At 48.8% G+C, this 23,785-nt stretch overlaps 1 protein-coding gene across 3 annotated transcripts in view; it reads right to left on the reverse strand.

Annotated features, from left to right (window-relative positions):
* Positions 1 to 477: 477 nt before the first annotated feature.
* CCDC102A (coiled-coil domain containing 102A) overlaps positions 478 to 23,785 on the reverse strand; it is a 659,386-nt gene continuing 636,078 nt past the window's right edge. For all 3 annotated transcript variants that reach the window (XM_069654162.1, XM_069654173.1, XM_069654184.1), the window contains one exon: positions 478 to 6,609. In XM_069654162.1, coding sequence (XP_069510263.1) covers positions 6,483 to 6,609 — 127 coding nt within the window. In that variant the 3' untranslated portion in view covers positions 478 to 6,482. The remainder of the gene's footprint in view (positions 6,610 to 23,785) is intronic.

Below are 23,785 nucleotides of genomic sequence, written 5' to 3' on the forward strand. Positions count from 1 at the left end.
CATGCACAAAGTAGAAGTCCAGCACTGTTGAAATAAGTGAAGCCTCATGCAAGTGTTTGAGGTCAGCAATGTAAGCTTGCCTGGAGTATGAGGCCAATGCCAGAAGAATGCATTAAAATCCACTGTAATGTCTGTGGCCAGTGATGGAAAACTAATTGAAACACTGTTGAAGTGCACCGGGCCGGTAATATTGAGTGAGATGTCAATGACATGTACGAGGCCTGTGATTCAAGAATGAGTGAGACTCCAGAAGAGTGAGTCGGGCTAGTGATGCAAGCCTGAATGAGACCAGTGATGTTGGCATATGACCCCCATTGCCATGTATGTAACCTGTGATGCAAATGCATATTGGAATCTGCTTCAGGGATGCGGGGAATGTTCAGTCACCAATAATGCCAGCATCTGAACTAACCATCAAAGGCGGAGCCGATATCCTTTCACTGCATTAAGGCCACACAGAAAAGAGAAGACAAGATCTTTGCAAAGATTATTCTATATTCATAAAATAAAGATATATATAAAATGAATACAAACATATGATCTGCAATATAATCTCTATAGCACCCCTGGTCTGTACTTTCTACTTCCGGGAGCTCTTGAATTCGCTCTTCAGAGTGGATGGAGAGGGGGGCGTCAGTGAATGTGGATATGGGAGGAGGGGGTGTATATAACACAACCCACACATTGTCAATCCGCTTCAAGTGAAGGTGCTGCGCGACATGAGGGTTAATCCGCTGTGGACACCATCAAAAGGATCTTGCCAGTTGTATGAGAGATGTTGGTGGCTTTGTGAGAGAGAGGTCACATCATTTAGGTTCTATCACACTAAGAGATGTCACCTAACCCAGGCTTTAGGTGCTCTGCTTCAAGACTGTTTCTTTACTGCAGGGGAGGTTACCGTGTACAGGCACAAACCAAGTCTTGACGCTGGTCCTCTTGTACAAGAGCCGGTGCTTTGTGCAGGTGAGGAATGTTTCCTACCATTGGAAGTGTAGCGATCCATAGTCAACATGCCCCAACCCAATAGAAATTGTTCAGAACCTTGAACCAAACAGCGAGACGAGTACACAGCTTTCATGAGGCCAGGGAAGAATGCATGTGCATCGCTCCCACGTGACTCTTACCACCACCAGCCCATACGTCCCCGCTGCTCTCGTCTCTGTTCCAACACTCATCTAGACTCCGGGCACCTTTTGGGCTTCCTACCATCATAAGACATTCTGAAACGTTTTGCATTTGACCAAACCTTACTCAACACACGTGCAGTCCTGGTTCTGGTTATGTGTGTGCACCTTAGGATACATTCTAGAGGCAGCAGAGGAAAAAGAGGGCAAAGAGTTGCAAAGGGCCTCTAGGTTTCTGCATGTTGGCACGACTATGCAAGCAAGGTGTGGATGACTGCAATCTTGATACAACCGAGAACTCACTTTTGTGACAAGACCCAAAGCATGGATGTGTGCTGCGTAGCTGCAGAAAGCAGCCCCACTGGAAATAAACCCCAAAAGGGTCATCAAACGCCCTGCATTGCCCATTCATTTACGCGTGCATCACGTGGGAGGAAACATCAGTCCTCGTCCATGGATTGTGTACATGGATTCCTATGTCTGGACATCTACACACAAAAGACCCAGATGGTTGTGACAACTTAACCTTGCAGGTTCACTGGAGTCCCACAGCTAAATAGTTAACAAAATGACCAAGCCCCGGAAACCCTCATCCCAAACCACAAGGAGGGGACTGTTCTCTATCACGGCACCCCGGAACACCTTTACATATTTTCTAAACAGGCCATTCATGTCCTCCATGAAATGCCAAGCACAGCCTGGTTATTATCCAAAATATATTAAGGTCTCCCGCTGCGGGTGGGAGTGGCTCCAAGGGTGCCTCCCCTCGGGGTAGGAGATATTAGCTGTTAATTGGTGCTTTCCTAAATCAGCTGCCGGCTGGCACACTGGATATATCAGAGCTGTGATCAATTTCCAAGAAAGACTCCTCCATCAACCTCTCAAATTGTGGCCCAAGGACAATTGAGTTCCTAAAGGACTTCCACTCAGGTTTGCCAGCATTACTGCATTTTAAGAGTGGTCATTGTGCCTGCCAGATTAACCAACACCCTCCATCTCAGGTCTGGCATCCTCCGAGGATCCATACTTGCATGTTTGGCAAGACATGTGGCCAAACATGTTGTGGGCACACCTTCTGCACCTATTGTGTGATCCTTGCCAGAGTCCCCTAGATGGCCTGGGACCAGATTCATAACTTCTACGGGGATGTTACCGCAGCCTTTGCCAATTAGAATCAACCTTCTGGGTTCCAACCCTACCAGAAGAATACACAACCTCGGATTTACCCTTAGGATCAGAAGGGACCTGGGCCTAAACTAGCAAGTCTGCATAACTTACCATGCCACTAAAAGACTTCATGGAGATTTGCCCGTCTTGCCAATCTCTATGGTAGTTTATAACCCACAGCCTGGTGTTGTGATCCTGATTGGGACTCTTGACCCCTCATACAAGGAAGCTCCTCACGGACCATGTAACCAGGACCCATATGCTTGATTGAATGAAGGTGGGTCTCCTCAGTGAAACCATTGTATCTTAGGTTCATTTTCAGACAAGTCTTCAGCACAAGAAACTAAATGTCATGGTAGGTACTGCATTTGTGTTGGGATCTGTGATGCGCCCCAAACTACCATTTCCCCAAACTACTCCCTGGCATCATGGCAGTGGGAGTGCTGGTACAAATCCTCCAATATTGGGACCTGACACTTTGGCAGGCTTCCCCTACTGGAATATTAATGATGGGCCCATAACGAATACACTTTGGGGCAGCAGCCTCCGTTTTCTTGTCTAGAAGGCTTTTCAGGACCCTAGGATTTTGGACCACTTTTGACTCCTGTTTTTCCAGAGGTTGACTCATAGCCTTTTTAACACAGCCAACTACTGTTTGATTAAACTATTTTTAATGTTGCTCTTTTTCTCATTTTATAGATTTAGAAAAAGGGGGCTCTGCCTTGTTCATTTATTAATCATTGCGTCATTGAACTCATGCCTGTCCACCTGCTCTTGCAGACGAGCCTTCCCATCCAGCCTTGCTACCATATGCTAACCCAGGAAGTCTTGGGAAGATCTGCTTACTCTTTCTGGTGACCGGCTGGTGGGATCGGCTGTACCAAGGCATCGACTTAGAACACACTACCCTACCTACTGGTCACAATGCCGACAGACACCCTTACAGCAGCCCAGCACTAAATGCACAATTGATCACCTTCTTTCAGCATCTAGATGGAGTGCAGAGTTCTAGAAACAACTGCTGTGTGAAAAACCCAGACAACACATCAATGCTGCCATGTTCATGAAGTCACACGACAGTCGCAGCTACAATGGGGCAGTCTTAGCTGCTTCTCTTCTGAGATCGGAAATACACCTTCGGCTCCAGGGAGTGGAGTTAGCCACTTTGCACATGGACAGAATTGCACTTCCAGCCTGATCCCAGGTTTTAGCCCACCTCTTTCATTTGCAACAAATGTAGAGAATGTGGTCGTTTACTCACCACCCCAAGCACCAGACACTTCTGCAGACTGTGCACGGAAGAAAGCTGTGGTGCATAATGGCTCTCGTTCAAGGGCTCCAAGTGGTGGGGTCATTCCTTTGGGCATAGCAAGGGAAGAGCCAAGCTTCCTCCAGCAGGACAAATACATTGAGAACATTGTCTCCATGGCCAGGGTAAGCACAATGTGGTCCTTAGGAGCCAGCACAGGTAAGATGATGCGGTCTGTGGGTGTTTCTGGCTGAATACAGTTAAATTTAAGTGCCTCGGCTGCGTTGACCATAACACAACAGTCTGCCGTAGATGGACAGTGTTCTTGTACTCCAAGAATCACAGTCAGATTAGTGATCATCTTACAGAGGACTTATGATTGATCTATATAAAGGAACAGATGCAGGAGACCAAGGGACAGCGAAAAGGTGAGCGAAGGTCAAACCAGCAGCCCAATCCTAGCCCCTCACCCCCCATTTCCTCTACCTCTTATTTAAACAAATCAGTCTTCCACAGGTGAATCCACTGTGGTTTGCTGCTCTGATCCTTAGTCCTACGTGATCCCTAAGGTTCATTGGTGGGGTAAACAAGGGCATGGGATGGGCCTAATGTAAAACATCAGCTGAATAATCAGTCAGACCCAAATGATTGCTCAAACCCTTAGAATATTTGAGGGGAAGAAAAGGAGGGTAGCAGCACTGGGGACACTTGCATGCTTTGGATGATCACACAGGACCAGCGCCTAGGAACCAAACTGAAAGGGAAAACGTGTGGGGAGGGGGATGGGGAAGAGTATCCAAGAGACACCTGTAGTCCAGGTGCAGATCTGTGGTGATGATTTTCCACATGTTCTTTTGGGGGCTCCAAGGCCGAAAGGTAAAACTACCTAAACTGGTTTCCTACTCTTCCACCTAAAGCTCAGGTTCTTCAATGGTTCCAAGGGGACCTGCACTGGAGAAGCCGTGCTACAGGGTCGGCAGGTGTTATTCCTCATCCCAGAGGAACAAGGGCATGACGCCATTAAAGGACCCACACATTATGAAACGCATAGGATGATTCAGGCTGAGGAGGACCACTCCTTTCTTTCTCTTGCGGTGCATCCATATGAAATGGCTGCGGAGTCTCTATGAAGTGTTTAGACAGGTTAAGATACACCATAGACACTATAAGTGTCCTTCGAATTCGAAACCAGAACATTTGCAGGGTATTGCAAGAAGGCCCTATTATCATTGAACAAAACAGTACCTCCGAGGGGCTGGCTCCTGATTGGGTGATTTGGCAGATAGTCAAACAACTTCTGGATCAAGTCGCAGCCAATCCCCAGGAGAATGGATTGGTTGTAATCTTTTTGCCCTTTTCAAGGGATCTGGTGGATGCCTGAGTAAACTCTCTAACACAGAACAGCCAAAGCACTACCACTCTTCCTCCCGTACCGGGCATCACAACATGGTCAGAAATAGAACACTACCTGGAGCAATGTACTTATGACCGTACCACTTTGTCCCCTTTTTAGTGGGGGATATTCACAGGCATAGGCCATACCTGTCCCCATTATTGGTGCCCTCTAGGGACGTGGTGCCTCTCTCTCACAGGCACCAGTAGTCCTGGCCGATTTCGCAAATAGCGCCCAACTACTGAAGTTCTGCAGCACTTGACACCAATGTCTACATTGCCCACCAAAAGGAACACTATTGCAGAATTAGGTGCACACTGGTTGGCTTCAAAAGGGACAGCTTCCTATCCCTGAGCACAACAGACAGAATCTAACCTGGGGAAAAGGAAGATGGGCTGCGAGGGCCATCAAACCGGATCCTGAGCCTCGATGAGCCGTGCCCGGCCCATGGAACAGGAATAAGCAACAAGGACTAGGCCGTAGACCAACAAGAAGAGATGAACATACATGTATCCATAGCAGGGGGACCAAACATGCACATATAGGAAGAAAAACAATGCCCGCTTTTTTCACTGTTTGGCGCCACGTTCAAGTGTTGGGAAAAGGAAGAGTAAGGAAAATAAGAGAGTAAGTACTAGGAGAAGTCTCATATTGGATGTGAAGGGCCTCCATGAGCACATAATGGGAGTTATGACGGGTCTCTTACTGGATCGTATATGTCACCATGTGCAGGCAATCTAACTTGGCGACAGCCACAGGGATTCAGAGACATGAGTTTCATGTACAAGAGTACAAGAGGGATCCGCTTGTGCGGGTAAGCGAATCATAGACTTGCATTATTGGGGTACACAGCATTGTGCAATACTTTACTCATGAAAGACTGTCTTGAAGAACAGAAGTTTGAAGCTTATTCATGTGAATTGATGGGTCTTAACATGACTGCAGAATGCAACAGTGAGAGGGATCCTTTTATCCAGAATTGAGCAGGGAGGATTGCCTTTAACCGGAATCTACCCTATCAGAGTTCTAATGGACTAACCCTATGAAGCCTTCGTCAACATCATCACTTTACATTGAATGTCAAGGGGGGGCGGAGTCCGTGCCGGAGAATGCATCAAACCCCCTGGCAGCCATGTGCAGAATCCCCTCTCTTGACACTAAACCCAGAATCCCCTGATGTATTTATACCATAATGCAGGGTACTGAGTCAGATACATTTTCCTTGAGTCATTGTGGGGAGTGTTCGATACAAAAGCCAGATACTGGTCCCAGAATATTCCATTACACTCCACAGGCCCCACCTTTTGATTTGAGCCTATAAAAAGGTAGGCCTCATCATTTTCCAAACTGTGAAGTGGCACAGCCGGTGATCATGCTGTATGCGTGGTGCCCCTCAGCCTTTGGGCTCAATGCGGAGGCGCGTGGATTCCTCCAAATGCACTAGAAGTCAACCTGTTGTCCTGGCAGGTCCTCTTCCTGGTGCCCGCCACACTCTGTTATGAGGTCTTTTTTTGCTGGACATAGTTCAGTGTTCTACAATTCTCCAGTGCTAGGGCACCTGAATCTGCAGATCCTCGTCTTCTTCCTGGTCACTCGTCGCATCTTCCGGGTCGTCTGAGCCAAACCGAGCCCCTCGCATCTTCCCAAAAAGTGGAGGCTGCTGCTGCCGGCGGAGCCTGTGTAAGAAAGGAAGAGTGTGAGTATGTGTCAGGAGGTGCGGAAAGCTCAGCAAACAGTATCTACTCAACTAGAGATGCAAACTCTCTACTGGGAAAGATGGACTGGCCCTCATCCAACACAAATCCCATGCCATTTCACAGCATATGGTCTGCTATGAGAACTTTTCTGGGGACTTGAAACGCATATTTCCACACCCCTTCGTCAGGCTGGCAATACAAAAGCAGCAAGTGCAGACATACTGCAGACATGGGCGCCAGAATAATTACAAACTACTTATTGACCCAAATATGTTTGCACCCCTGTCCATCCCTTGCTCAGGGCCTTGGCATGCAAATGCAATCATCTTCCCAAACATGCACTTTCAATCTCACATGTTCATGCCAAAATGTAAAGACTGCCCAAAATGTTAAATATTAATGATCATCAAAAGGAATGTGGAACACGTCAGCTACCCCAAATGTTTTATTTATTTAGTTTATTGGTCATTTGTAAGGAGCTTATACAACAAGAAATTGTGTTTCAAAGCGCCCACAGGGCAAGGATGGGAACAAGGGAGCAGCGGGACAATGCAACATGATAACAGAGATGAGCAAAACATAGAAGCGGTCCTACTAGGCCTTGCGGACATTTGGATTGTGCAAGTGCAGAGAGCAAGAAGGAGAAGGTGTACGTACTAGAGGTTCCACAGAGGGTTGAAGTGCCAGAGAGCCAGTTGCAAAGGAAACAGGTAAGTGCCAGGCAGTAGCCACTAGATGGAGGAGGGATCCCCAGCCCATACAGTGCAGGCCTGTCAGACAACACAAGCCAAGTGGTGCCCAAAGGCAAGTGCAAGGGGCTGGGAGGATGCCGCGGGTCATCAGACAAGAGGCCAGGACACATAAGGGCGACTTAGGGGTTTAGCGAGGGAAGGAGAAGGACAATAAGAGGAAAGTCTTGAGGTGCTTGCGGAACTTGAGGAGATCCGCTCAAGATGGAGAGAAGGGGGAGGCTGTTCCAGAGGAGAGAGCCGGCCGAGGAAATAGAATGGCCACCCGCTCTCTGCTTAGAGAAGCGCTTGACAAGCAGAGAGTTGGAGCCGGAGGATTGGAGGGATCTGGAAGGAGAGCATTTGGTGAGAGAGAGTTGCAGATAGCATGGGTCCCCAGTCCCAGACAGCCTTATGGATGATGCAGAGGGATTTTAATTTATTTGTTGCAGCAATCGGAAGCCAGTGGAGAGATTTTAGGGCTGGAGAGATGCGGTCCCTGGGCCTGAGGCCAAGGATAAGTCTTGCATCACTATTCTGAATTAGCAGGAAGGGCTGGAGAGAAGAGTAAGGTAGATTAAGGAAGTGGCTGTTGCAATAGTCCAGCCTGGAGAGTACCAGAGCTCTGGAGACATTAAGCTTCGGGGAAAAATTGAGGACTGGGAGGGTACCCTTGAGGAGGTACAGTAGGAAATGGGCCTTCTTGGCAAGGTTCAGATGTGAGGAATGAAAGAGACACGAGTCAAAGATAACTCTCAGGTTTCTGGTTTCAGAGGAAGGAGAGGGGGAGGGGGCGGAGAGCCCATCCGGGATGGACAGAGTTAAGGGACAAAAGAGGGAACAGGAGTCCCTATGGGTAGAATCTCAGTCTTGCTGGCATAGAGACAGATTGCTGTTGGTACACCAAGACTGGATGGCGGACAAGCAATCAGGAATGACAGAGGAAGTCTGAAGAGATGCAGATGGTAGTCTGAAAAAGAGCTGGGTGTCATCTGAATAACACCAGAAGTGCGGGGAGAAAGTGGAGATAAGGTGAACAAGAGGAGCATGACATATGCTAAAGAGCCAAGGCGAATGGATGGAGCCCTGAGGAACATCACAAGTGGAGATCGATGGGAGTGAGGATAAAGAACCCAGGATAACCTGGGAGGAACGATCAGTGAGGAAGGAGGTCAACCGGTCCAGTGCCCAGTCCGAGGTACCAAGGGTATTATGGAGTCGTTTTATGAGGATGGAGTGGTTAACCGTGCCAAAAGCCGAGGAGAGATCGAGTAGAATGAGAACAACAGGTGAGTTGTAGTCAAGAGATGCAAGCATTGCTACAGAGGTGTTCAGGAGAGCAATTTCCATTCCTCTGGATGCTCGGAATCCAGATTGATGGTCGTGCAGGCAACCAACTAGCTCAGTGTGCTGGGTCAGTTGGGGGAAGACCAACTTCTCCAGAAGTTTCCCAATGAAGCGAGTGAGAGAGATGGGGCTCTAGTCTAGAAGGGTCGGCAGTGTTTTTTTAATGTTTTTTTAATGAGGGGCGCACAAGTGAGTGCTTGAGGGAAGAGAGGAAAGTCCCAGTGGCAAAAGAGTGATTACAGAAGTCTGTTAGTGCAGGGGCAAGGGAGCCAATATTGTCCTTGATAGTTCTGGAAGAACAGGGGCATACCTGTTTGGAGGAGACCTTCGCAGAGTCGACGACTCTAGTGACCTCATCCGATGTGATGGGAGAGAAGGAGGAAAGAGTGGATGGGGAGGAGGAGGGCCGAGGGTGGCAGAGGGATGGGGGCAGGACGAGGGAGGAGGAGAGCGAACTAGGAATGTCCTGAGTTTTAGCAGTGAAGTGGGTAGCCAGTGCAGCGCGGAGGGCCTGGGAGGGGAGAGGTAATGTAGAGACTGCAGATGGATTGGCTAATTCCCTGCAGATTTAAAAGAGTTCAGCTGTGTTGTTAGAAGCTCCAGCGATTCAGGCCTAGATGTGAGCCCTCTTCTTGGAGCGAATGGAGAGACGATATTGCCTTTGGAGAAGGCAACAGGCCAATTTATCAGTGGATGATAAATTGGGTTTCAGGGCTGTTCGATCAGAGTCGTACCAAGTGTTATGCTTGGTGGCAGGTGTCAGGCGTATCCTCATTACAGGGGCAAGAATATCGAGAGCGTTAGTGGTAGCAAGGTTTAGGTTTTTGAGAGCAGAGTCGATAGTTGAGTCGGTGGTTGGAGGTGAATGTGAAAGGGAATCCAGCAACCGTCCCTTGTTTCATCGGACAGATGTATGAAAACGAGGCTGGCAAAGCTGGGGGAGGTTTGGTTAGGGTGCTGAGAGGTCCCGGGTGGGAGGAAAGGAGGGTGTGGTCAGACCATGAGAGCAGGGTGGAGAGAGGGGTAGAGAGCAAGAGATCAGCATGGATGAAGTCATCAAGAGTGTGTCCAGCCGAGTGGGTGGGGCCGGAGGGGAGAATAGAGAAGGTAAGAGAGGTGCAGAGGTCACAGAAACAAGTGGAGAACGCAATTGAAGACTCAAGCTGGATGTCGAAGTCACCCAGGAGGAGGAGTTTAGAGGTAAAAGTCAGAAGAGAGAAGGAGAGATCAGCTCATTCTGAAAGAAAATAGGAAATGGGGCCCAGGGACCTGTAGTTTGTAATAATGAGGAAGAGGGAGATTTGCCATGCTTGCAGACCAGGCTTTCAAAGGAGGAGTAGAGCTGGGTGGGTGTGTGAGAGGAAGGGTGCCACTCAGGGAAGATCAAGGCTACTCCACCACCAGCACGGTTGGGACGAGGCTTTGAGATGATCTTGTAGCCATCAGAGAGAAGGGAGCCAAAAGCAGTGACTGAGCTGGCATCGAATAACGTCTCCGTGAGAGCAAAGACTTTGAGATCAAAGTCTTCAAGGAGGAGGCAGATGTCAGAAGAATGTTTAACAGCGGAACAAGCATTAAGTGAGGCTAAGTGAAGCCGGTAACCACCTTTAAAGATTTTCTGAGGAGGGATACATAATGGCGGTACACCCATCGGAGGTGGTGAAGGAGGTGCTGAGAGTGAGAAAGTAGGGATAGGAGGAGCAGGAAGGAAGTTGATGAGATGGTAGGTGCCAGTCAAATCGGAGGAGATTGGGTTGAGGACCCGGTGCCATTGTGGTAAACATTAATGATGCACCTCGAGAAAGAGAAGCCAGCCAAGAGAACTTCCCATCTAGTGCCACCATTTATGGGAGAAGAGGAGGAAGGTGAGAGCGTGGAAATCAGATACGGAGTCCATAGGTCTCAAATGTAAAAATGTAATGGGCGAATGAAAGTGTGAACCCTCCTTTGCTTAGCTTAAACCCCCGCACCTCCCATAATTTGAACAAGGTGAGAATGTGTTGGGATACAGAGATACATAGAGTGGGTGAACAGTCAGTGTGTTACGTTGCGTGGTTGGCATATTGGAAAGGCCATGGCAGGCTGTGAACATGAAAGTGTGTCTGGAGTCTACCACAAAGTGAGGCAAAACAAGAATTCCATTCCCAAAGAGCAAGCAAAGGAACTGTAAGTCAAGGGTCACATGAGAGTTTATGTACCACTACTAACAAAAACAACCTCGCCACATCCATGAGGACGGAGTAGTTTTATGAGGATATGAGGAGTAGTCCCTCCTTTCTCGTGTAGCCACTTTTTCCTCTTTTTACTAAAATGTTCAGGTCCCCAAAGAATGTGAAATGTAAATTGGGGAAACAGTGCGTTGGCCCAGGAGTTTGCACACGGCTTTCTGAAGGCTGTAGTGGTTCATGAGACCTCATGTAGGAATCCAAAAGGTGTGCACATATTCTCCTCTCCCCTCCTGTGCATCTTCTGTTCTTAAGCTTGTGCTCCATCTCCCAGTGACTCATTACCACCTGTGCTCACTCCCTGCATTCCTTCACCTGTGCCAGAACTCTAAACTTCTGCTATGCAAATTCTCCTTTACACCTTCACCTTTTGCCCAGTCTCTCCTGTGCCCCGTGTTCCTTCTCTGTGCACCCCCCCCACCAATATCCCTTTGTGCCGTCCCCAAAGTTGCTTTTTATTTTACTTTGTTTTTATTTGCATTTATCAAAAGAACAAGACATTACAAAAAGGAAAAGTCCAATGTCAAACCACATTGTAATCAGCAGTCTTGACCTCTCTCCCCTTACCCCTTCTGCCCCCCCAATTACCATCTGTCAATCTATTCAGTTCTCCAGCCCCCCTAACACCTCCACCCCCTCCCACCACCCCTTAGTTATTCCCCCACGCACCTTCACACAACTTTGTCCAATAGTGCTGTTTTCTTCTGCACCACCGTCTCAGAGGACTTGAACTCATTATGTCCGTTGAGTTCCCTTTTGCTTGTTCCCTCCGGGGCCACCCCTGCCCCCGCGCCAACCATAATCACTTATGTGCCTGTCCGAGCCCCCAGGTTCCCCTCCTCCAGTCCCCACTTCAGCAACAGGACACTCCAGTCAACATCAAATTCACTCACCTTATCTTTCACCACTGTTGTCAGCCTCTCCATTACCATCATGCTTTGTACCCTTCCCTCCCAAGTTTCCCTTGACGGGAGCATCTCACTCTTCCAGCACTAGGCTACGGCTAGCCCACCGATCTCAACATTGCTCCCCACATCTTGGGAAGCCAGTATTCTTCCCTGTCTTTCTGTAGGGCCCCCAGTAACATCTGCAGTGGGTCTAAATCCAACCTCACTCATGTAACTTCTTCCATCCAGCTCAAAACCTCCTTCCAAAACACTTGCACTTAGCACCGCCACCACATGTGGGCCAATGATCCCTGCTGCCCGCAACTCCTGGGACACATGGGGGAAGCTCCCGCAAACATCCTTGACAATCTCAGGGAAACCCTGTGCCAGCTCATCAACATTTTAAAATGATGTTCCACCATGCAGGTGAACAGGTTACCCTGGAAGGCCACTTTATAAATACGAGTCCATTCTCCTCCGTGATCTCATCCCACACCAGATTTACCCCGTATCTTTGGAATGTGTGTCTCCCCTCGAGGCTGGTCTCATTCATCACTTTGTACAATCTGGACACAATCCCCCTTCTCCAGGTGGATAGGTCTATAACCTTTTCCACTGCCATTAACGCTCTTGTGACTAGGCCTTCCCACTTTGAGTCCGTTAAAGTACCCTTGATGCAGCGGTATTCAAACACTGGAACCAAATCCCTCCCCAGTACCTCCCTGACAGCTTACAGGTCCAAAAAACCACCATCCTTGAATAATTGTGCAACCCACTCAAGACCCATATCTGACCCTGCCTGCGAAAGAGCCAGCCCCTGGTGAAATGGGGGCCCCATACTGATGCCATTGGGGAGGGTTATGTAAATAATCTACGGTTGGTCTCGGAGTCGCGCCAAATTGACCAGAGTACCCCCATGGTCGAGTGGGACCTAAGCCATTGCGGGATGTACCGAGTTGGGGACCAAAAAAAGTCCCTCAGATCCTCTAAATAGGTCCAGTAGGTCCTCACATCGTCCCTCAAGTGCTTGAGCATCACCCTAATTTGGGCCGCCTTATAATACAAGTCAGTATCTGGGAACCTGAATCCCCCCCTATGACTCGGGAGAGTCAGATCGCCATTTTCACCCTCTGCGTCTTATTTTTCGATATAAATTTACAAAGTTCTCCCGTTACTTCTATAAAGAACCTCTCCGAGAGTTGACCCAGGATTGCTGTAAACAAGTATAGCAGCGGGGGAGTACATTCATCTTTATAGAGGTCATCCTGCTATACCACGTTAGAACAAGGGGGTCCCACCTATCCAGGTCTGCCGTTAGTCGTGTTCTGCCGACACCATCTCCTTCAAGTCAAGTACCATATACCCTTCTCATCGATCCTCATGCCTAAATATCGCCTCATTGCCTCGAGGAGGGGGCTATGTTCTAATATCAGCATTATACACAATGATTTCTCCATGTTAATCTTGAGCCCCAAGAGGCGGTCATATTCCGTGATCTGTGCCAGTAGCACTGGGAGGGACTGCTGTATGTTGGTGAGATAGGCCAATATGTCATCTGCAAAGAGCGATATCTTGCACTCAATTTCCCCACCCACTATACCTTTGATTTGAGCATCGGCCCCAATTGCCAGCGGTTCCATCGCCAGGGCGTATATCGGTGGAGACAGTGGGCACCTCTGTCTTGTGCCTCTTGTGAGTGTGAAGATTCTGAAAGGCACCAATTGACACTCAATCTGGCACTGGGTTTGTTATAAAGTTCCGTCACCCACCTCAGGAAGTTAGTTCCCAGAACCATTTTAGACAAAACCTTCATCATAAAGGGCCACTCGACTCCATCAAAGGCCTTTTCTGTATCCAACGAGACCAGGGCGGCATCCCCCCCCACCTCCATGAGCGTGGTGGACCAAGTTTATTGTTTTCCGAATGTTGTCCAACCCTTACTTTTCTCTTATGAAGCCCACTTGATCTCCATGTACCAATTTAGGTAATCCCTCCTCTAGCTGTGTCCCCCAAAACCTTACCAGGATCTTATCTTTACGTCCCCATTCAAGAGGGAGATGGGCCTGTAAGAAGAAAACTTAGTGGGGTCCTTCACTTCTTCGTGGAGGGCAGGGCCTCCCCCCGCAAACAGGCGTTGAACACTTTTACCAAGTATGGGGCTATCAGTAACTTGAGCAGTTTGTAAAACTTCATTGAGAAGCCATCCTCCCCTGGCGCCGACCCAGACTTCATACCCTTGATGGCCTCCCGGACCTCTTCGAACATTATGGGGCACTCCAGGTTCTCCCCCATATCCCGGGGGAGTCCCGGGAGGGGTAGTTGCCTCAAAAATGTGTATCTGTGTCTCCTCCCCCCTCCATTCCTAGGGATAGAGGTTGCTATAGTACTGCACAAATTCATTTCCGAGGTCTCTGGGGTTCGTAAACTAACCCCCCCTCCTCCATTCTTATTGCCTCAATGGTCCGCCGCCTCCTCTCTTCCCTCAACCGCCATGTGAGAATTATATGCGCCCTGTCCCCACTCTTGGGGCATTTTTGTTTAAAAAACAAAAGCTTTTTTTCTGTGTCTTGGGTCAATATGGCATTCACTTCCAACAGAGATATGTATTTTCCCTGAAACCCCCCCAGCTGTATCTGTGCTATTTTTGCATGGAGACGTTTTTTCCTTCTCCCCCTTCTCTTTTTTCTTCTTGGAGCCTATCCTAACCCCCTAAGATTCACCTTGAAGCCCTCCTACACGAATTGGATACCAACCTCTCCTGTGTCATTGAGAAGGAAGTATTCCTGGATTCCTGTTAGGAGTTCCTGCTGCACTCCTTTGTCTTTTAACAGGAAACCATTGCACCTCCAGCTGCCCTGGACCCGCTACCCATCCCATCCCCCTCGAGACTCTCACCATATCATGGTCAGACCATGCAATAGGGGATACCTGGGAGTCCAACACCTGTGACTTCAAGGTAGAGTCCACCAGAACCAGGTCTATGCGTGTGAATGAGTCATGTACTGCTGAGAAGTAAGTATATGGCCTGTCACCGTCGTGGGGGTCGGGGGGAGAATCCACCAGACCCAAGACCTCATTAACCCTCTGAAAATGTTCCGAGTCTCCCGCCCTGTCCCCGACAGTGGGTCCCTCCCCCATTCTCTTGTAATACTGCGGCGGTAATAGCGCTGAACATTCCCCATTGGGCCCCATAGGGAATGGGAAATTCCCGAATGGGCCCAATGGGGAATGGGGACTAACCGTTCTGCCAAACCCATTATCCGGCGCAAATAGCGCTGGGGGGGTTTGGCGGTAGGCGGTGTTACCGCCGGGGTTAGCGCCCAACTCGTGATGATGCCCTATTTATTTTGCCTTTCGCAAGTTGCAGTAATAGCATGTTTTTTTCTGTCATTGTCTCTGTTACGATCATCACAAGACATTCCACCTAAGTGTCCTCGGTCACTTGACAAAATCCTTGTGCCTAAAAGCTTCTGTACAGTGTAGAAATATTTGACCATAACACATCAAGTGGCCATTGACTTCATTGTGCCACAATGAATGCTTTGTTGTAATGTGTATCATTCCCATCTCACTGGCATGCTGTTCAGGATGTTTGTTTGCATGTATGAGGTAACGAGTGCTCAGAGTATGGGATGTCCTGTGAGTGCGCTACTTTCCCTTTTTTGCCAATCTATGAAGCCTGAAAGTAGATGCATGCAGGATTGACATGCGGCCAACTTTGCACCAGATCTGCTGATGAACTTAACTGGTCTGCTGTTAAATCTCAGTAACCAGTTTAATGGTATCCACTACAGAGCAATTGTTCATTTTACTATAGCCGATACGATAGCTCCGTGGGTTCAGCGCTCGCTGCTGCAATGTGTGTGTGATCTGCAGGCTTGAATCCCAGCAAGGCCATCTCAGCCTTTCATCCATCTTAGGTCAATAAATTAGTACCAACACAGGCTGGGTGACAGCGTATGCATATTTGTTCTATAAAAAAAGAGCTTAAGCGTAAGTGCTATACAATAACATTATCATTTGGCCTTGGACGTCTGCTAGCATTCACAGTAATTTGACAATATGGATCTATACACACAGATATTAATGATACATATGGCGATCCATTCTTGTATGAAATGTATATCACATTAGTGAAATCACAACCATATTTTTCGTAGTGTACTTAGGAACAATGCTATTTGACGCCACTTCCTGTTTTGTCAAGCGGTGAAAGGTCGTGTTTCATCGCTTCCCAGGATGTCACTTTGGGGTGGGGTCAAATGACATCACTCCCGGTGATGCCATTAGAGGTCAAGGGTCGTGAGGCGAGGGGTGGGCCACTTTTTTGAGGCAAGGGGTAGGCCACTTTTATTTGGGTGTCCGGGCCTATTTCTTGTCCCAGTCCGACCCTGGACAGGGGAAGAAGATACAACACAAAAAGAGTGTTTATGTGGTTCTCCAAAGAATGTTGGGGAGCGTACAATGATGTACCAGCAGAAAGAGAAGTTGCGATTCCACTGTGGGACTCATTAGTGATGCCTCCCTAGCATTACGATGCCCCAGCTAGGGAGACTGCATTAAAAAGGGTATTAGCACCCAGGGCAGGAGTCACAGCCCATCAGGTTGCTTGAATCGGGGCGGACTCCCACAATCCAAACCAGTGTTCCGATCTACCTGGCGGCTTCTCGCACGCTCTCCCCCATCTTTCCACTACCTCCCATCCGTTCTTCGCTCCTCCCCCACCACCCCACCCAATTTAGCTAATTCCTCTGGTGGCGGCACTATTGCCACCGCCCCTCCCACATCCCGGGCCATATGGAGCCCCGCTTCCATTTCCATGGTGGCCATCTTAGGTGGGTATTAGTTTGAACGAACAGGATGCCACGAGCGAGTGACCCATTCATTCAAATACATTGCTATTGTCACACCAGATTTAATAATACAACAGGGTGCTAATAGGATGAGTGGTAACAGCACCAGGGCCCATTGATAAGCCAGAACTTCTGTGCCATTAACACCCATTAAGGCCTGCCAGCTAGGATATTATTGCTTAAAAGCAACATTAAAGACAGTCCAGAGGACAGCTAGCAACAAGGTACAAGTGGAACAATCACACATCCTCTTAAAACACAACAAACTTGATCAACAGAAAGAGCCAGTCTCTGCTTCATCCTGAAGTCCAGTCCCCGCGTCCACAGCAGGAATGCTTGATGTACTTTGATATCACACTGGAGACCATTGCGAACTGGTGATAAGGCTGTAAGAACATTCACACACAACATACTCAAGCCCTTGGTCTCTTCTGCAAGGGTAGCTGCACCAAGTGGACCAGTCCAGAACTGCCACGTGACTCCACTGGTGGACTGCTCCAGTTATCTGTGACGAATCCCAAGATGTCGTCACTTCTCCCCGAGGGGGATCCCCTTCCCATGAGGCCAGGGAGGTGAGGCTGCTCGCTGATAGTCCCCCTGGGGGTGGCCCCACTATGGGGATCAGGGAGAACATCTTTGGAGAACGCAGTATGGCCACTCCAGCCCAACACCTCTTGACCCCCCCCACCCCCACCATGCACATCCCAATACTCTATTTAACCAACCCATGTATATGTGTAGGGCAGTCAGTGTGACATCTACTGAGATGAGAAAGAGCTGTGGCTACCCAGTTGAGACTTGTGTGGGAAAGACTGAGAAAAGGAGGAGGCGCGGAGTAGTGAAGAACGCTCTGTGAAACTCCAATGAAAATTCTAGTCATTCATGTCAGATTGATTCAACAACCAACATAAAAAGGGAAGAAGGACTCAATACATTGTCAAGCAGGCTGCCAAGCCGCCCCAGGAGGAACAGAGAGCAGAGGAACTGTTCGGGCCAGGAAATTCAAGTGCTTGCAGACCGAGATACACTCAAGCAGGAAGGCGTCTCTGTGGGGTCCGACGTTGGAAGGCCCTGCAAAGTTCCGGCGAGGCAGTAACCCAACCTGAATGAAGAGGTTGACCGTGCAGTCTGGAACGGGTAGGCATACTGCAGGTACCCAAGCACTGCAGAGCCGCCGTAACGAAGGAGAAGTCAGCAGGAGCTGTGAGAGACTGCCATAGCAAAGGGGAAGCCGCAGAAGGCACGAGAGACCTGAGAAAGGAGGAAGACGACCCGGAGAGTAGTCAGAGCCCAATAAACCACCCATCGCGCCTGGACTTGCAACATGATGCGCATAGCTGGGGATAAGGATTTTGAACAATTTGCGTGCATCAACTCCGTTTTGGCGTGCAACCGTCTGTAAGGCCTGGAATTAGCTCCTTTATTTTTTCTGTGCCTGTGTTGGATGGTGTGACCAGCGTGGTGTGTTTTTACTATTCTGCACTTGGACCTTTTTATTTGAAAAAGTTAAATTGTGCTGTGCCACCATTGCTGTTAGGCCACTCCAAGATGGCCGTGTTCCGAGTTGCCTTGCCAAATGTTTTGGTTCTTGGTGTGGGCCAGCCCCTGCCTCCTCTCCCATTGGTTGCCTTGGCTCCTTAAACCAATGGCAGCAACCGGGAGGCAGGAGCCGGCCACACCATCAAAGGCCCACTTCTGGGTCCTGTCTATCCCTGTCCACCACGGTACGCCACCAGCCACTCCTTCTAGGTCAAATGTGTGCTGCCTCTCTCCTCCTTCCCCCCTCCAGTGTCCCCATGTCTCCCCTGCCCCCCGCCAGTGTCCCCATGTGCCCCCTGCCCCCATGTCTCACCTGCACCCCGCCAGTGTCCCCATGTCTCACCTGCACCCCGCCAGTGTCCCCTTGTCTCCCCTGCCCCCTGCTAGTGTCCCCCTTATGATTGCTCTCTTCCTTCTCTCCCCTCCCTGTCCTTCCTACCCTTACACCCACCCACCCACCCTTCCTTCCTTCCTTCCTTCCTTCCTTCCTTCCTTCCTTCCTTCCTTCCTTCCTTCCTTCCTTCCTTCCTTCCTTCCTTCCTTCTCCCTCCTCTCCTCCCCTCCCTTACATCCGTCTGTCATTTTCTGGCACTACCCCAATTGCCATCAGGCATAGTAATTCGTAGCCGCCTGTCTATGCAGCCGTCTTTCCCTCCTCTCCCCCCTTTTTTTCCTCTTACCTCCCTAAGCACTTACTCTTATCATCGGTCCCTTAACCACTGATAACAGCTTGTCTGTCCCCCTTTTCCCCCTTCTGTTCTCTCCTCCCCCTCCCGCCCAGCACTATCTCGATAGTCACTTGTTCTGTTTCCTCTGCTCACCCCTTCTCTCCTCTCCCCTCACCCCTCCCATCTCATCCCATCCTCTCGTCACTCTTGCACTGCAACAATTGCCGGCAGGCATAGTAATGTTACTGCTAGTTTTGTTCTCCCTCCTTTCCCCCCCTCCTCTCCCTTTTTGTTTGTTGCACTTTTACTATCCGTTATGATTTGATAGTACATTTTTCTCATTCTGTACTGTTTCAAGGACTTGTAGAATGTACGTGTATTTTCTCCCATGTTCCCTCCCTCCTTGAAGCGCTTTGAAACACATTGTGTATAGGCGCTATACAAATAAACAATCAAAAGTTACAGGAGTGAACGGGCTGGCTGGTGGGGGCAGAAAAGGGTCTTGGCAACTGCAGAGGGGCACCAAGAAGGAAAATATACAAATCTGGGGCAACATTAAACCGGCCCTCACAGACAATATCCTAGAGAGTCCAAAAAGTGAATATTTTATAATAAAGGGGAATCCTGAAAACCCCCACCTAGAGAAAGAGAACCAAGAAAGTCAACCATAATCTGTCAACCATAATCTTCCCCTTACCAGTACTTGGCAGGCGAGTAGACTAAGCCTGCCGATGACGAGAAGCAGAGAAATATGAGTCGGGGACCCGCACAATAAACTAGGGAGACTTGCATATTGTTTTCCTCTGGGCCTGGCTTAGCCGGAGAGTGAACCAAGTTGACCCAAATCCAAGTGAAAGGCAGACCAGGCGAAGGGCGTCATCATTCCCCCTGGTGTTGGGCACTGCGGACATTAAAGAAAAGCCTGGGGAAAGGAAGTCATTCCGCCTGGTGGTGTCGGAGGCCAGGCTTGGCAGGAGAGTTAAATAAGTTGGCCTAAAACCAAGTGAAAGGTAGACCAGGGGAAGGGAGTCCTTCACGCTGGTGTTGTTGAAATGTGAAACCAAGTACAAGAAAGGCCAGGGTAAGGGAGTAATTCCCCTAGTAAAGTACTTGTAAGAATATCACAACCAGATCTGTGACACCTAGTCCAGGAGAAGGGAGTCATTCTCCTGGACCTTGAACATTGTCACAAACTTTAGTTTAGTTCTAAGAGTAAGGGACAGAAGCAGGGTTTTTGACACAGGACGCTGGACTATTGATTTACACTGACATTTTGATGACACACTTAGTATTTTAGTTTAGGCAGAGAACCCCCTCCCAGCAATAGGGAAAGTTAGATTTTCTCTTAATTTTCCTAATAAAAGTCTATAAGAATCATGACGCCACCTGTGTGTCAGTCTCCCCTTTCTGCACCCTTGCATACAATTCACTGCTCACCCCCAATAACATGAAACATCATCTTTTAACAATTGCCACCTTCCAAAAGAGGATGCCTCCTCAATATTACAACGCCTGTCATACGTTGGACAGAGGTTTGTACTACAAGGTTCTGTCTTATCTCTACTATATTACTACAACCTACAGTTCCTCTACTTCATGTCCAAACCAGTGCCAGCTTTCAGAGCATTACTGATTTTGAGGTCATATTAACTGCATATTTATAGTTATCCAGGCAATGCCTCACCCCTGGCACCCATTTTATTCTTAACCAGATTTTGACTGATCCTCATTAGTTAAAATATTGTTTTTAATGTTTTAAGAGGAGAGATGCAAAGCCTTACACTCTTGGGGAGAGTGTAGAGCCTTTTCGAATGTATCAAGCGTATTCTTACGCGTGTAAATGTAGCAGAAGGGGCGAGGGCTGGGGCTCTCCACAGGGCGGTAAAAAGATGTGGCGGGAAGAGCAGGGCACGGTCGGACTGGGGTATAAAAGTGCATCGGGGCAGCCATGAAAATGTGGCCCACAGAGCAAGGGGCAATTCATTCCTTTTGTGACAGACTGCTTAATTCGTTTTTTGATAAAATGTGATGAAAATTGTGCGTTTTAAAGAATATTTATCCAGCAACACTGGTCAAAACTACGAGCCGCATAGTGAAGCAACTCAAACTGACCCACACTGCCCAAAAAAGTGGCCCGCTTTGATAAAAAAAAACGGGCCCACACTAGCATTTTGCGTTTTTGGTTCCGGCATTGTACTATTGCTCTATCGGTCAGTCTGAGCCTGGAGCGGGGTGGCGTTTGGAATATGCTTGAAGCCCTTTCAGAGAAGCAAAGTAGCAATATAACTGAAAGGTTAAATGTCATTATAACGAACAGATAAATAACAAATTAATGGGTACTGAACCCAAAACAACAGAAACAAATACCGTTTTTCAGGGGTTTTTGGGGGGGGGGGCGGGGTTGGCCTGTTTCCCCATGTTCAAACACCCACCCCAGAACCCTCCCAACCAGATTTAACACCTTACCCCACCCGCCACTTTTATTTTCTTTTAAAAATCAGTATTTTTTCGTTGTTTTTTATTCTTACAAAATGCATTCTTTCTTTTGTATTCGTTATAATCACTGGATACCAACTGAAAAGGCCTGGCAGAGACAGAGGAGAAAGCATGCCGACAGAGCCGAAGACTGCGCAGGGTCTATAGGTTTAAAGTACAGACATGGACAGACTTCAATATATTGGAAAGGCCTGTCAAATTCCATGTGCTGTCGCTTCTCAACAAATACTGTCTATTTTTTATTAAGAGGGACTATTTCTCTTGTCTCGCAATGGCCCCACCTGCTGGTCGAATGAGGTTGGAAGCACTGGGTTCTTTCTCCATTGTGGCTAACTTTGCAAGCGGCCAGGCCCTCCCTCCCCAGGGCCTGCTTGTTCATTAGACTGTCTAGAAACGCTTCATTCTTTAATTACGGTTGGGAAAGCCATAGAAGGCCGCCCTGCCCCCGCCTTCCCCAGGGGCGGCTGCCACACTCGCTGCTGCAGAAGGTTAAAGCATGTGAACCAAGTGAAAAGCAGTCAATCGGTTGTTTATTTCCCAGAGGGCGTCAGCGGAAGGCCTACAGGGCTCAGAGGGAACTGCAAGCTCTCCGCCGTGGACACAACCACAACACAACCCGCTGGATTCGTACGAAAATCAGGCCCACGCTGCCAAAGACTGTGGACACAAAGCAATGCATGGCTAACAATCGCGGGCACCACACACTGTAGCTGCAGAAGTTGTTTTGGCTAAAGAAACATGGTTAGGATGTCCACCTTAGAACTTGCCAACCTGGGTGCTAGTCATAGCTACCTCACTTGACCAAACTGTATGATCCTGGGTATATAGCATGTGGCCACGCATGCCTTCAGCACTATATAAATAGATATTTACTCGCCTCTTACTTTGTTAGTCTCGACGACGTTTTTGGTGGTTCTTCTCTTCTTTTTATCTTCTAAATATGGTATTTGAAAGACATTTCACCTTCAGCAATACCACCAGGGACATGTCGTCACCGCACAGGAACCTGAGCACTCGTATGAGGCAATGTATGACGCGTGGTCGCCACCAAATCCATGCCACATTGTTGGCACCATTGCCTAAACCTAACTTCTGGTGAATCTGGTCTGCATCGGACGAGCACTCTGCAAGCTGGCAGCTTTGCGTCTCCCCGTAACTGGTCCGATGGCTCTCTTGAACCTCCTAAAATCCGTCTGGCTGCGGTTTCGAAGCCTCAAACCAGAGGGCTGATGCAGCGGTGGCGTAGCAGCGCAGAGATGTAGGTCTCTTGAAGTGTTAGGCGGGCCTGTCCTTTAGCATTAGGGTATGCAGGCTGGCTTGTTCACTATATTTAATGTAGCACCAACATTCCTAATTGTGGAGTGGGGAGGGATGGGCAGCCACCTTCCCCTCCGGCAGGCTAAGACTGGGGGTTCCTCCTGTCAGGGCGTCCACTATCCCCTCCATGGACAGCGAACCTGAAGTGGTTCCGCCTCACTGGCGTGACCAGAATACTGGAGCAACGTCTGCATCACCAGAATTAGTTGTATGGTATGGTATCGTATTGCTTATTTATAAAGCGCCTATACACAGGCAAGTGTTTCATAGCACTCTAGGAGTGTGGGAACACGGGGAAAAAACAACAGTCGCTCAGAGCCCTTGAATTGCTGAACCGATAACGGTCTGCACAGGCAGATTAAGTGAATATGGTACATTTAACAGTTAGGATACAACAAATAGGCCTGACAGCGATTCTGCAGTTTTTCAAGTGCACATTAAGGGGTAAGACAAGGAAGGACAAAGATCTACAGGCAGAGCTGTAGTGCAAGTGCAGGCAGGACGAGGGAGGGGCAGGGAACCAAGTGTATCCGGTCAGTAGAGACTGGGGAAGTGCGAAGAGAGAGCTCTCAGGATGTATTGCTAGTGCAGTGAGTGGGTGGGGCGCAGGGTCCTGAGGCAAGTGCAGTAGGACTGGCAGGGGTGCCTGGGACCTGTGAGACTGTGTAGTACACCAGGCGGCCAGTCAGTGAGCTGTATGGAAGGAGGGAGAGAGAGAGAAGAGCAGAGAGCTAGGTTAGCAGAGTGAGAGAGAAGGAAGAGGAGAAGAGGAAGGGCTTGAGGAGTTTTCAGAACTTAAGAATATCAGGCTCCAGACAATGGGTGGCAGCAGGGAGGCTGTTCAAGAGGGAGGTACCTGCTGAGGAAAGGGATCTCCCTCCAAATCTCTGCTTGGAGAACCTGCTCACTTGCTGAAGGTTGGAGGTAGATGAGCGGAGGGCTCGGGAGGGACGGTATTTAGGAAGGCAGCGTTGAAGGCAAGTAGGTCCCAGGCCCCAGAAAGCCTTGTGGACAATGCAGAGGGTCTTGCATTTGATCCTTTCAGCCACGGGGAGCCAGTGGAGAGATTTCAGTGCCAGAGAGATGCAGTCCCTG

This window comes from Ambystoma mexicanum, chromosome 1p (assembly GCF_040938575.1).
Source record: "Ambystoma mexicanum isolate Mex_15411 chromosome 1p, UKY_AmexF1_1, whole genome shotgun sequence".
Lineage (NCBI taxonomy): Eukaryota > Metazoa > Chordata > Amphibia > Caudata > Ambystomatidae > Ambystoma > Ambystoma mexicanum.